Source organism: Ictalurus furcatus, chromosome 24, assembly GCF_023375685.1.
Source record: "Ictalurus furcatus strain D&B chromosome 24, Billie_1.0, whole genome shotgun sequence".
NCBI lineage: Eukaryota > Metazoa > Chordata > Actinopteri > Siluriformes > Ictaluridae > Ictalurus > Ictalurus furcatus.
In genome coordinates this window covers 3950012-3965011 of record NC_071278.1, presented here as the reverse complement: position 1 = coordinate 3965011, position 15000 = coordinate 3950012, and the positions used below count along the sequence as shown (strand labels likewise).

The window sequence follows — 15000 nt, the reverse complement described above, 5'->3', positions numbered from 1 at the left end:
TCAAAGGACTATTTTGGAATTTTGTATTTTATGGTCATTAAAAAGATTATTAAGTCATTTATATTTTTGTTGGGATGAAAGGACTGACTTTACAGTAATACGTTGTTATTCCTTACCTTGTAGTTATCCAATTAAGCAACACTTAATTTGTGCCTCTCAAATTGTTTAAAGCATTAAAGCTAAATACATTATTACAATGTATGCAAAGTACAAAAACCTAATTAAACTTAACAATTATAAAATACAGTTTTTTATATGTATTTTTGCCCGTCCTCGCCTACCTTTTCTCCTACTAAACCAGGCTGGCCGACTCCACCAGGCATCCCCTGAGCACCCTGAAACCACGGGAAGACCAAGAGTGACTTTCTCTCTCACACACACAAACATACACTCACAGTAAGCATGTGCTTTATTTTTATCTTCATTTATGTATTCGTTTTCATAATTAGGTAAACAAAAGCACAACGAAGGTGAAATAAAGTGACACAATTCATACATCATTGTATAATGTGTATTTCACGCACTATAACATGTAACATTATTGTTACGTTTAATCTTGGAATGTATAAACAGTCGTTCTGTCACCGGCCTCACATTTTTTCTCTGAGGTGACGTTAATAAAACGGAAACATTTCAGCCTGTCGTGTTACAGACGAGTCGTACGCTGTTACAAAAAGCGCCGACACTGGAGACTCCTTCCATAAACGCTTCTGTGGGTCTTCCCACAGAAAGCTTCACTATATCAACGGTTATACCTTTTTTTAACGTGTTGTATGTTGTTACTACAGAAGCAATAACATATTAGGCAACACCATCTGACCAATCAGGATCGAGCTTTCAACAGCGCTGTGGTATCAGGATATTTAACACATCTTAGACTATCCATCCATGTATTTTCTGTACCACTTATCCTACACAGGGCTGCGGGGAGCCTGGAGCCTCTCCCAGGGAACTTGGGGCACGAGCGTACGTACAGTGCATACCTTTGCACAAGCCTACAGCGCATGTCTTTGGACTGGCGGAGGAAACTGGAGTGCCCATGGGAAACCCCGAAGCACGGGGACATCATGCAAACTCCAAACGCACACAGGTTGGTGTCGGTAATCGAACCCCCAACCCTGGAGCTGTGAGGCAAACGTGCTAACCGCTAAGCCATGACTTTAGACTATATATGCTATTTTGTATTTGGATTATTTGTTGTCATTTATTTTCTGAAAATGTTTTAAAGTCATCTATGAATTTCCCAAATAGTACTACAACGATTGCAGGTAAATGGTCGAGCGAGCAATGCGTTGAACACACTCTCTCCGACTTAAAATGATCCCAACTTTGCGATGCTTTCAAAACTGAGATCTGGCCCATTCAAAATGGTCACCACTCTACACCAATGCCTTAACACACACACACTCCCCTTGCATCATAGCATTGTTTTATAAGATGAAAGAAGGTGTGATTATTGATTCCACACCACATGCTGTCCCTATAGACTTCAAATCACATCGTATTAAGCCAAAGCTCTGTATCAACCACTGCATGTCTGCACTGCGGTGCTTGTCCTTGATTTGAGACTAAACTGAGGTGAGTGTTGACGCAGCTGCTGGAGCCTGAACCCTGTATAACTGCAAGCTTTTGTCCGAATGGATGACCCATTGGTAGATACCTGCGACTTCATCACTACACACTTCCTAGAGCACTTCATCCGCTGGGTGTGTAATACAATGCCACTATCTGTATCTGTTGTATCTGTTTAGTGCTCCAAATATCCATGTCTGCATCTGCATTCGGCTTTAAACATGAAGTGGGCGTGGCCTAAACTGGAAGGGTTTTTTATTTTTTATTTTTAATGAATTGCTGTTGTAAGGAAAGGATGTATGAATGAATGAACACTGTAAATCCGTTATCTGGTCACTCCGAATGATGTATTCATATTCAGTTACATCCCTACGTCCCTACTTTCTCAGAGCCACCTGCCTCGTCCGTCTTGTCTCGTCTCGTCTCTTCTCATCACCACGCTGCAGACTTTTCAATTATTAATAAGGGGAGGATGTTGAGAGGTGGCCATTAACAGAGGTAAATATAACTCCCTCTCAGGGATGAGAGTCTAATGCTGCTTAATCTTTCATAGCGAAGTAAATATAACTCGCACCCAGAGATCATAGTCTACGAGTGAATAATTCAAAACGCTCAAAAACAGGAAAGAAGGGGAAAAAAAACAGAGAGATGGAGATACCAGGAGGTGAGTGAACATACTGCTAACATTAGCTAGGTAATTATATACGTTCACGGCGCATTAATTCCATCTCCCCAGCACAAACAGGGTGTATCTGATCTGCTGTAGATATATATCAGGCACCATGGCTGGTAGGAGAAGCCATTAGAGCCGAGGATATGTCGAATCAAAGGCTACAAAGCACATCGGCCTTGTTATGAGTCACCCGGAGAGCAGGGTTATTATTTCAGCTCCAACCAGCCGTCAGCGCTATCCTCCTGCCTCATGGGTGTAAATATGTCCTATAGCAGAGTACTGCAAGGATATGAGGACACTTACCTCTGCGCCAGTGGATCCCACAGGACCTCTGGGACCGTGTTGTCCTGGAGGGCCCTGATGAAATGAGGAAAACACAGGTATTTATCATTTATTATGCATCCAATCACATTGCACTCTCTCTTTTGGACTCTCCTTGGCCTGACCCTTTTGCTGACAGTCTCACTCCGTCTTTCTGTTTCATCAGCACTTCTTGCAGTCAATGTCAGAAAAGTGGTTTTCAGTGCACCTCATCATCGCTCGCTGACACCACGGTGACAGGCCATTGCAAGGAGCCTCATTTTCCCTCCTATATTCTTTTTTCTTTCGGCCGAGCTCGCTGCGAGTTTTAATGAGCACCCTATCACCTGTCTTTCATTCCTGAAATAATGAAATTCCTTCCTGCCAGTAATCAATCCAACCTGTCCACTCTATTACACTAACCCCAATCCTAACCTTAGCCCAACCTTAATCCTAAACCCTAATCATTTGTATTCACCCTAACCCCAATATTAATCCTAAACCCAACCCTAATCCTAACCTTAACCCAAGCCCAATCCTAAACCCAACCATTAGCACTGACCGTAACCCCAACCTTAACATAAACCCAACCATTAACACTAGCCCTAATCCCTAAACCCTAATCATTTGTATTCACCCTAACCCCATTCTTAATCCTAACCTTAACCCAACCCCAATCCTAAACCCAACTAATCAGCACTAACCCTAACCCCTAAACCCTTACCATTTGTACTCACCCTAACCCCAAACTCAATCCTAAACCCAACCCTAACTCCAATCCTAATCCTAGCCCGAACCCCAATCCTAACCCCAACCCTTAACCCCTAACTCCTAATCCACCCTAATTGTGATACAATTACAGCTACCCCTAAACCCACCTTCAACCTCAATCCTAATGCAAACCACAGTCCTAACCCGAACCCCAACCCTTATCCTTATCTCCAACCCCAACCCAAATCCTACCACAACCACAATCCTCTAATCACCAACCACTAATCCAAATCCTAACCTAAAACTGCAAACCACAATCCTAGCCTCAATCTCAACCCAAATTTGGGATTTACCCTAATCCCAACCTCAAACTTAACTCCAATTCTAACCCCAACTCCAATCCTAACCCCAACTCCAATAGTAACCCCAACACCTAACCCTGACAAATCTTTGACAAATTTCAACCAATAAACCCTTTAGTCCATGAAGCATCTGCCTTCACACTTTGAAATCTAACACTCAATAAAAATGAAACTGACTCTGCAAGAGAGCTCGAAAATCCCATGATCCCCAACATGCACACACTTCACAGGAAGATGATCTGGCTTTGCTTGGCCTTCTGGTTTGTTTTTTTGTTGTTGGTTTTTTTTTTTACTGCACTTTGTCTAAACCAGCTTTAGTCAAACTGCTTTTTGCCTTCCTTCATGCCTGACAGGGCCGTGAGAAGCTAGCCACAAAGGAGCATGCTCGTTAGATGGTCCAGGCTCACAGTAATCTGATTAACAGCTGTCACGCTGCCTTCATCCTCACCAACGGTGTGTCTCATCCTGTCTCTCTCTCTCTCTCTTTCTTTCTCTGTCTTGCCGTTGTCACTTTTCCCTAAGAGACACACCACACACTTATGGAAAAGCCTCCATTTCCGATCCCTATTTATCTCTTTTGCTTCTACCATCACTCTGGTATGTGAACAGACACACACACACACATACTGGGGACATGGTAGCATTTATGAAATGCTTAAATATCCATCAGTACTGCCTATGAGTAGATAGAGAATACTTTATTGAGGGGAAATGTGGAGTATGACAGCATCCTGGTTTCCCCCATCTGTTTACAGCAGTGGTCCACTAATACTGTACATCCACATAGATATTTATGTCTCCACAACTAATTAACGGTCTGAGCACCAAACGTAACGTTTGATAACCAGAAGGTTTACAAAATAAACTTGGCCTGATAGGCGTTAGGTCTTTCAAGAATATGCAAATTTATTTAATAGTGACTGAACATGCTCCTTTGTTTTGCTTCTAGATCTCATTAAGATATTGGATCTCATTAAGAGACTTCATTTGATGTGATTTTATTTATTTATTTATTTATTTATTTATTTATTATCAAAATGTCATTCACACCCCTTTGGGTCCAAATCCTGGATATGCTCAACACACCTCCATAATCTGTTTAATAAGTATTGCTACTAAACACATAACTATTCATTTCAATAAAAATAAATGTATGGACAGAACGTCTGCCAGAAATGAACTGACGCGGATCATAATGTGACAGCTTGCATCTGTTTATGAGAGTTTTATGGAAACTTATAACAGACTTATGACACTGTAATGACATGTATATTTTCTCTGACACTAAATTAGAGCATTTTAATGTTTATCAGGTCACAAGACTGCAATTATATGATACAATTATCATAACAGGAGTACACTTTGCTGGAAAGTCAGTTGCCTTATGTCAGCCCTATGTCACTTGACTGGTGTTATGCCAACTTGACATACGCAGTCTGTATGACAACTAATGAACATTGGAATAAGGTTTTATAAACGTTTTTCTATGTTTATGTCATTTGTAATGAAGGGCTTATGTAGCCATATGAATATAGCCTATTAATAGCAATAATAAATAAAACTTTAGTTTAGTTATCGCTTGGAACATTGATATACGATATAAAAGCAATGAGAAGAGTAATGATTCTTGCTTAATCTGTACAAGGTGGAGGTTTTGTATGTTGTAAATTGGCATACCACAGGGCCAAACCATTAAATGATTCATTTCCACTCATTTCTGAAAACAGGAATAAACACATTAGGCAGAGAACAGAGGAGAAGGAGGCTGTATTTTTACCAGTGGTCCAACATGGCCGCTCTCTCCCTTCTCCCCCGGGGGTCCAGGCATTCCCTGTTCACACACAAGTACAGATCATTAGAGTCACTGCATTCATTAAGTGCACTGACTGCAGGCGATGGAAACTCAGATGGATTTCTTTACCTGCAGGCCTGGTGGTCCAGTGGCACCCACGAGTCCTCGAGGTCCTTCATCACCTTTCTGTCCGTACATCCCCTGTTGGCCCCGGGGCCCTGGCTCCCCATCTACACCCTGAAAGATTTCGGTTCTGTCTTTGAAATGCTGACATGGTTCGCTTTTTGAAGAAACAGAGGTCTATTCTGACGTATATACATTAGTCACAGCATTTGTACTCTGTTTTCAAGTTTGACAATTGACTATATATTTATTTACAATATATACATATATATATAATCTGCAGCAGTCAGTAATTGTAATGGTGGACATACTGGCAGTCCAGGGGGTCCAATTGGCCCTACACTTCCTGTTGGTCCTGGAGGTCCCTAAAAAACAAGAAACAATGTTATGATGGTTTTGTCATTCCCTTAATGACAGAATTTAATCGGTACTTCACACATTAAAATGAAGTCATTCTTACCGGCTCTCCTTTGTCTCCTTTGCTTCCTTTCTGTCCCGGACCTCCAGTCTCTCCCTATAGGAACCCATACAAAGGTTTGTAAAATATCAGCAATTAAAATAAAATAAAATCTTCTTCATAGAGCTACATACAATACATGAGTCAAGTGACATAGATTTTTGACTCCAGAGTAATACTGTGAAATTTATTAATGGAAGTCAGATCTAAGTCACTTGGCTCGAGTGTTATGTCAGCAAGGTCTAACATTATGAAAACTAATGCCAGAGGGAATAAGCCTTTCTAAATGTTTATTTTAGTCATCATGATGGGCTTATGTAACCCTATGTTAGGTAACCCTACTAATATTGCTTCTATTATTAATACAACAGTAAAACTTGCCAACTGAGGTTAATTGAATCATACAACACTGCTTATCCATCCATCCATCCATCCATCCATCTTCTATATAAAATTTATGACACTGTTATGACACAGTGAAAACAGAGTTATGTATTGTCTCTGATCCTAAATAAGAATGAGATTGGTTTTAATGTTTGGCATGTCGCATGATCATCATCAATGACACCAGAAGTTCACTGTATATATACCTTATCACCATCGTCTCCAGGTGGACCCGGTGGTCCAGCAGTTCCTGGTAGACCGACAGGCCCCTGTTCTCCATCCTGTCCAGCAGGACCTGTAGGTCCTTTTTCTCCCTAAGGAAATCAATGTAGTATGAGTTTTTTAAAAAAAAAAACAGCCTGACTTGAACAGAAAGTAATTTCAGGTTCTTACTGGTTCTCCTTTCTCGCCCACTGGTCCAGCAGACCCGACTCCTCCAGCACGGCCAGGAAGACCAATCCCACCGGCAGGACCAGAAGGTCCTCTCTCGCCTGTAGCACCCTGTGGAAAGATGTTGCAGGACCAGGGTTAGTGCTGTCCTCTCTGACATCATGTTAGACCCTGTCCCTGCTGTCGTCTCTGACATCATTTTAGACCCTGTTCCTGCTGTCGTCTCTGACATCATGTTAGACCCTGTCCCTGCTGTCGTCTCTGACATCATGTTAGACCCTGTCCCTGCTGTCCTCTCTGACACCATGTTAGACCCTGTCCCTGCTGTCCTCTGTGACATCATTTTAGACCCTGTTCCTGCTGTCGTCTCTGACATCATTTTAGACCCTGTCCCTGCTGTCCTCTCTGACATAATGTTAGACCCTGTCCTTGCTGTCCTCTCTGACATCATGTTAGACCCTGTCCTTGCTGTCCTCTCTGACATCATGTTAGACCCTGTCCTTGCTGTCCTCTCTGACATCATGTTAGACCCTGTCCTTGCTGTCCTCTCTGACATCATGTTAGACCCTGTCCCTGCTGTCGTCTCTGACATCATTTTAGACCCGTCCCTGCTGTCCTCTCTGACATCATGTTAGACCCTGTCCCTGCTGTCCTCTCTGACATCATGTTAGACCCTGTCCCTGCTGTCCTCTCTGACATCATTTAGACTCTGTTACTAATGTCCTCTCTGACATCATTTTATAACCTGTCCCTGCTGTCCTCTCTGACATCATGTTAGACCCTGTCCTTATTTTAGTATTCCTACTGATAATTTTAATGCCTGTTACTGCTGTCCTTCCTGACATCATTTTGGACAATTTCCCTGCCGTCCTCTTTGTTATCATTTTAAACACTCTCCCTGCCGTCCTCTCTGACATGACCTTGATCATTTTTCTGTTTTATTCTGTTCCTGCTAATTGTTTTAGCTACTCTTCCTGCTAATCATTTAGTCACTGTTCATGATGTTCGCTCTCATATCATTTTAGACATTGTTCCTGCTGTCCTTTATGAAATCGTTTTGAATCATTTTAACTTCTCTTCCTGTTGTCCTCCCTGACATCGTTTTAGAGACTAGCTGACATTTTCGACTCTTGCCATCTCAAAGTGCACTTACAATCGCTCCTGCCGCACCAGGAGGTCCTTCTTCACCTTTCAAACCAGCAGCACCCTTACAATCCACAAAAAAACACAAACACAGTCAATAATTCAAACAGCATGAAACACCGTTTGCCTACAGCACTCCTGCTATGTATTCTCAAGAACATTCTCTACACAGTGCATAATGCCAATTCTGCCGCCTGAGAAGGCAAGATCAAATGAGTTGAATTGTGTTATACCGTGGAGCCTGGCATGCCTCGACTGCCTCTAAACCCACGGCGCCCAGCAGGGCCGCTCTTTCCTGGAATCCCCATGGGTCCCGGATCACCCTGGAAACCAAAAAACACATAAAAGATTGCTCGGTTTCAATGTGAGCTAATAGCTTGATTCCTCGATTAAAGTTTTGAGGAACACGATGATGATGATGATGATGATGATGATGATGATGACAATGACAAGGAACGTAGTGGTGCTCACTTACCTTGGCACCTTCTTTGCCTGCCGATCCAGGCAGACCTTGTTCTCCTGGAGGTCCTGGTGACCCAGGGTGACCTCTGTCCCCAGTTGGTCCAGTCTCTCCAGTTTTGCCCTAAAAGAAACCATACAAAATCAATCTCAACTTTAGAAAATAATAAATGGAATGTAGGAAAGTTTGTTTGGCCGGACCGTGTCCTCAGTCTCACCTGTGGTCCGACCACTCCGACAGGTCCTGGTAGTCCTGTTTTCCCTTGGAATCCCTGCATGAAGAAATGCAATAGCCATGTCCACCAAATTCTCAAAGCAAATTTTTAACATGGCTGATTTGCGTAGATTTCATTGCCTTCTCTTGATGTCACACTGCATCAATTTATCACAATTCTTGCTAGAGCTGTGAAGAACTGGACACACCAAACACTGTAATGAAAAATAAAACATTCTGGCTTCTGAAAATATTTCCTATCAGACTCACCGGCTCCCCCCTTTGGCCTGGATGACCTGGCAGCCCGTCCTTTCCTGGAGGGCCCTACAAATAGATGGCAACAACTTAGAACAGAAACACACTGACTCCCTCAGTGAACGCTACTGTCATAATGATGCATAATGCCTACATTTGGTCCCTTGGGTCCTGGAAACCCGTTCTGTCCCTGTGGTCCTTGAGGACCCTATGACAAAGCAGAGAACAGAGCAGAGAAAAAAGATTAGCATAAGTTTAAGATAAGTTATTGTTGGCATTTTTGTGAGTTGTTCTACACTGATCTTAGAAGTACAAGTTCAGCACTTATTCTCTGCGTGGCTGTAAAATAGCCCCGTTTGCAAACAAACCGCAGGCTAAACCTCATTCTGTCTCGCTCCCATTAGATGTTAAACAAAACACTTGCAATTTAGAACTGAAGCACAGTAATGAGCTTGGTTCCAAACATCGATGCACATTTGGCATAAGAACACATTATAAAACTATGAAAGTTAATACACTCTTTACTCTAATGGTGAAAATGTACCTTGTCTCCCGTGGGACCTGGTGAGCCGTCGTGGCCAGACGAGCCCTAACAGAAAAAAAGAATTAAATACAAGAAACTCACCGTGCATTTGGAACATTTTTGTTAGAAAGCCAGCCTTCATCAAAATTTCACAACTCCTACATTTTTTATAGAGTTGCAGTGTAGTGTAAGAATGGTTAAAAAACCACACAAGAACAAGATGAAGCGAAAGAGAGAAACAGGTGTAGATTTCCTCACCTTGGCTCCCGGTGCTCCTGTAGCTCCTCGTGCCCCTCGGCCTCCACGTGCCCCCTGCGGTGAAAGTGACATAGTCATAAATCAGTTACTCAGTACACAGCTTGACCTTATTCGATGCTATTTTAGAATAATGCTGCAGGCCTAGTTTCCTGAAAGCAACCAAGGTTTAATCAATCAGCTTGCTCTACCATTTAATGATGACTGTTGGGAAATTTCACTCGGATGATGCGGTAGAGGTGGATATTTGTGGGACGTTCTGTACAAACACTCTGTACAAAGCAGCTTATTTACTGTAATGAATGCCCAAACAGTGGTGATCATAATTTAATATCATACACCACCTACCATGTCATGTATTTTAAGACCATATTATTTCAGAGATACCTTAGAGCAGTGGTCACCAAACCTCTTCTTCGAGATCTACCTTCCTGCAGGTTTGATCTCCAACCACAATCACACACCTGTTTTCATTGATCGAGAATTCTTAAAGCAATGATTAGATGGTCAGGTGGGCATGAAGCGTTCAGGAAGGTAGATCTGCAGGAACAGGGTTGGTGAGCACTTCCTTAGAAAAACGTGCCATATTTCCATTCAATGGATCGATTATTTACATTTTTCTCGCCTTGAGATTAGCCCCGCCCCTGGAAAGTGAGCTCTCCGGTGTGTTGCCCAGAAACCAAGGCAAGAAAGCGGTAGTCAATGGAATGTAATAGATTTTGATGAGATTGTCTAGGTAAGTGCATTGATACAGACAGAAACATGTATATACTGTACGTTCGAGTGTAGGGATGAGTCAATGTAGCCATAATCATTATCCTCTATTAGGAAAAGTGCCTGAAGTAGGCTCCCGAGCGGCACAAAAGAAAAGCATCCCATGGTGGCAGAGGTAAAACTGAAGGAAGAGCTATTCGGGCAGTGGTAGCTCAGTGGTTAGTAGACGTTGGACTACTGATCGGAAGGTCATGAGTTCAAATCCCAACACTACTTAACCCTCAACCGCTCAGATGTGATCGCAAATAAGATAAATGTAAGTCGCTCTGGATAAGGGTGTCTGCCAAATGCAGTAAATGCAAACATATCTGAACTGGAGATTGTGAGTTCAAAGCCAGGAGAGCAAAACCGGCTGTGCCACGAGTCTGGAAAGCATGGCGTTAGTCTGTCTCTTCTGTCAATCAAAGTGACTGAAGAAAATCCTGGGAATCTGTGAGCTTATATATGGGGAAGTGATGCTTGTCCTGAGAGCCCTGGCTACTGATGTGTCCAGCTCGTTAAAAATTGAGCCACAAGGCATACACAGATTCCCCAGATGAGGACGGGGAAAAGGGCACGGCTTGTCACTGCTATTTCAATTTGCCTCACAAGCAGAATGATATTCTCCTTTCAATGCACAGGTCATCAGAGACTCGTGTCCATCATCCATATTTCTCATAGATGAACCACCTCATCATATTATTTATTATTTTGTCAGGCACAGTGTGTGTGTGTGTGTGTGTTTGTGTATGTCTATTACACTTACATTTGGACCTCTTTCACCTGCTGCGCCTGGTGTACCTGCAGATCCCTGCAAAGGAAGAGGACTAGAAATGAGCACACACATATAAGGGCTACTCACACTCACACACACACACACACACACACACACAATTGCCTTTCTCTCTCCCTTACCCTCTTCCCCTTCTCTCCTGGCATACCCGGCACTCCTGGAAAGCCGACGGATCCCTGCAGGCCAGAGCAGAGGCTAATCAATTAGTGTATTCCTCTCATTAATCTACTTCTAGATTTAATTAACCACAAATTAACCTCAGAAATCACATTACCATAAATAAACCCAACATTAATTGTTGTCTCTGATAACCTATTAATGAAACAGAGACTATAATAGGCATTAATTGGCCCTGGTTTAATTGATATATTGAAATATTAATGTAACGAAGAAACGTCAGTTGCTGCTCATTTCACTTCACGCCGTCAGCTTAAGCAGCAAGCTTACCTTAATGCCTTGTCTTCCTGGATAGCCGGGTAGCCCCGGGACACCGAGTTTGCCCTGAGGAGATGAATTAAGAAGACACCACAATCAGTTGAATTAATGTTTATTCTAAATGCGAGCCTGACTGGACAAATGGCTGCTTTTGGTTCCTAAATGTTTGGCATGCTTGGTGTAAATACATCCTGTATATAACTATCAGACTTAATGACTCAAGGTTTATAATGTGAGCACCATCTATTAAGATTTAACCTCATTTCAGGTTCACGTCACATGTTTCCCATCGTTTTATAACTTTTCCACCTGAAGAAATTCGAATATGTTGTATATAACGAAAACTGAGAAACATTTATTAAGTCTTGCGTTAATTATATTCGTTATTTATTTACCTTATCTTACTTATTTTCATTTTATTTCACACTTTCGACTAAGCTCTGTACAAAAAAAAAAAATGTATGTTATTTTATAATAATGATCAAGCATGTTGTTATTCAAGAAAGAAAATGCATCATTCTTGATATGGTGACGTTTTCTGTAAGGAGACGTTTATTTAGCATTTATGGAAGGAGTCTCCAGTGTGTAACAGTCAGTACATTTTAGTACATGGGAAAGAAAGTTTTCAGGACAAAAGAGTTTATGCTTTCTAGTTTCTTATTATTTATTTATTTATTTTATTTATTGGGAGATAGAAAAAAAAAGAAGCTGGTGTTTATAGCTGCTAAAACATAAATGATGGCAGGAGCTAACTTGTTTAGCTGATGTTCCACAATGTAACTACAGTGCTGTGAAAAAAGTTCTTCTGTTTTTATGTATATCTCATACTAAATATTTTTTAGATCTTCAAACGAAATACAACATAAAGCAAAAGCAACTTGAGAAATTACACAATACAGTTTTTTTTTTATTGAAGCAAAAAAAATGTTATCCAAGACCTATCACCCATGTGAGAAATTAACTGCCCCCTTAAACTTCAAATCTGGCTGTGCTACCTTTAGCAGCAATAACTGCAACCAAACGCTTCCGATAACTGGAGATCAGTCTTTCACTTACTTCTAGGACTAGGATTTGTCCAGTTGCGCTTGAGTTTCAACTTACGGACTGAAGACCGGACATTCTCCTTTAGGATTTTCTGGTAGAGAGCAGAATTCATGTTTCCCTCAATTACTGCAAGTTTCCCAGGCCCTGAAACAGCAACGCATCCCCACACCATCACACTTCCACCACCATGCTTGACCGTAGGTATGATGATCTTTTTGTGGATTTCTGTGGTTGGATTACGCCAGATGTAACGGGACTACTGTCTTCCAAACAGTTCCACTTCCGACTCATCAGTCCACAGAACATTCTCCCAAAAGGTTTGAGCATCATCAAGGTGTGTTTTGGCAAAATTCAGACGAATCTTAATGTTCTTCTGAGTTAGCAGTGGTTTTCACCTCACCACTCTTCCATGGAAGTCATTTTCGCCCAGTGTCTTTCTGATAGTGGAGTCAAGAACAGTGACCTTTATTAACACAAGAGAGGCCTGTAGGTCCTTTGATGTTGTCCTTGGCTCTTTAGTGACTTCCTCGCTGAGTCGTTGCTGTGCTCTTGGAGGAATTTTGCAAGGTCGGCCACTTCTAGGAAGGTTCACTACAGTGCCGAGTTTTTTTCCATTTGTAGCTAACGGCACTCACTGTGGTTCTCTGGAGTCCCAGACCCTTTGAAATAGCCCTGTAGCCTTCCCAGACTGATGTATTTCAATCACCTTCTTCCTCACATTTCTGGAATTTCTTTCAACTTTACCATAATGTGTTACTGGGTAAGACCTTTTAACCAACTACATGCTGTTGAAAGAGTTCTATTTAAGTTTTGATTTGACTGAACAAGGTTAATAGTAATCAGGCCTGGTTTGGTTGTGTCTAGTCCAGCTGAACCCCATTATGAATGCAGTTTCATAGATTTGGGGAATTAGTAACTACGGGGGCAAATACATTTTCACACAGGGGTGGTAACGGTAATTGATTATTTTCCTACAACATGAAGTGTTTTATTCCTTATATAGCTTGCAGTTACAACATTATTTTTTGTCAGCAGCCAGTTTCACCAAGAGAAAGAGCAGTTATAAGAATTAAGATTAAGAGGTTTTTTAGAGTTTAAGATTTAAAGTTGGATTAATTTTTTAGCATTTGTATTTAAAGATATTAGATATTAGGTATTTAGTGTCTAGTTATAGTTACCGGATAGATATATCGTCTTGTTAAGTTGATATGAATGAAAATATGTAGTAACTGACACTATAATCTGAATGGTTTTTAAATACAGATTTCTGAATGGCTGCTACTTCACCTTTTCTCCAGCGATTCCTGGAGGTCCGGGTTCTCCAATAGGTCCCAACTGGCCCTTTAGGCCCTCTGGTCCGTCCTCGCCACGGGATCCAGAAGGCCCAATGTCACCCTACATACACACACACACACACACACACACACACACACACACACACAATTATGACTACTGTCTTACATTAAACATTCTATTTCGAACACGTATGCCGGAAGACGGCTTTTTAAAAATGGACGCTGTTTGAAACAGGACCATAAAAGACTCTTACTCGATCTCCTTCAGCTCCCATGTCACCTTTGGTCCCCGGGAAGCCGTCTTCTCCCTGCCGTGAACAGACGAGAACCGCTCATCCATCACTAACTCAGTTTCTCACGATACTGTATTGCACACCAAGCTCTTTTTTTTGTTTGTTTGTTTGTTTTTGCAGTAAATATGAGCTCGCCAGGCGAGTGTTATAGAAAACAATTTATCTGGAGACGCCGCTATTGGCATGGCACGCAGCCCGGGCTTATCTCTGCCAATGATAAGTGCAGGGGGAGTAACCTCTATTCTCCAGAGCATCGCTGACTTCTGAGAGAACGAAGACAGAGAGAAACAGTGAGATGGAAAGCCTTTTGTTTTTTCCCTCATACCTTCTCTCCTTTACTTCCTTTCAGTCCTCGCACGCCCTCAGCGCCCTGTTGGAAAAGAACAAAAGGCATCAGCGCTGCAGCGTGAGTCTCAGCACGCAGCATCGCCTCCGGGAGGAAAATACTGACCCCAGTCAGAGAGTCTCAGATATCCACGTCTCTGAACGAGCGCCCTAACCGCTTTTATAACATGATACACACTGGGAAAAACACACAGACTCACACCGTACACACACACTCTACTCGTCATAATCAGTGGCAGCTGGTCCTGATATTGAATGGAACGGCTAAAACTTTTCAAACTTTTTCAAACTTTTATACCACAGCGCTGATGAATTCTTGATTCTGATTGGTCAGAAGGCATGACAGCAGGTCCAGTGGTCTAATATGTCATTTCTTTCCCGCACAACTTAGACACAGACTCGTCAGGCGGACGAGGTACAGAAATAGAT

General features: G+C 42.0%; 1 protein-coding gene across 2 annotated transcripts in view; it reads right to left on the bottom strand.

Moving 5' to 3' along the window:
- The window catches only part of col5a3a (collagen, type V, alpha 3a), a 92528-nt gene that overhangs the window by 19629 nt on the left and 57899 nt on the right, over nucleotides 1-15000 (bottom strand). For both annotated transcript variants that reach the window (XM_053612395.1, XM_053612396.1), the window contains 22 exons: nucleotides 14552-14596; nucleotides 14188-14241; nucleotides 13926-14033; nucleotides 11607-11660; nucleotides 11282-11335; nucleotides 11133-11177; nucleotides 9617-9670; nucleotides 9380-9424; nucleotides 8990-9043; nucleotides 8851-8904; nucleotides 8585-8638; nucleotides 8383-8490; nucleotides 8141-8230; nucleotides 7918-7971; nucleotides 6768-6875; nucleotides 6581-6688; nucleotides 5994-6047; nucleotides 5845-5898; nucleotides 5540-5647; nucleotides 5396-5449; nucleotides 2549-2602; nucleotides 282-335 (listed from right to left, as the gene is read on the bottom strand). In XM_053612395.1, coding sequence (XP_053468370.1) covers nucleotides 282-335; nucleotides 2549-2602; nucleotides 5396-5449; nucleotides 5540-5647; nucleotides 5845-5898; nucleotides 5994-6047; nucleotides 6581-6688; nucleotides 6768-6875; nucleotides 7918-7971; nucleotides 8141-8230; nucleotides 8383-8490; nucleotides 8585-8638; nucleotides 8851-8904; nucleotides 8990-9043; nucleotides 9380-9424; nucleotides 9617-9670; nucleotides 11133-11177; nucleotides 11282-11335; nucleotides 11607-11660; nucleotides 13926-14033; nucleotides 14188-14241; nucleotides 14552-14596 — 1467 coding nt within the window. The remainder of the gene's footprint in view (nucleotides 1-281; nucleotides 336-2548; nucleotides 2603-5395; nucleotides 5450-5539; nucleotides 5648-5844; nucleotides 5899-5993; nucleotides 6048-6580; nucleotides 6689-6767; nucleotides 6876-7917; nucleotides 7972-8140; nucleotides 8231-8382; nucleotides 8491-8584; nucleotides 8639-8850; nucleotides 8905-8989; nucleotides 9044-9379; nucleotides 9425-9616; nucleotides 9671-11132; nucleotides 11178-11281; nucleotides 11336-11606; nucleotides 11661-13925; nucleotides 14034-14187; nucleotides 14242-14551; nucleotides 14597-15000) is intronic.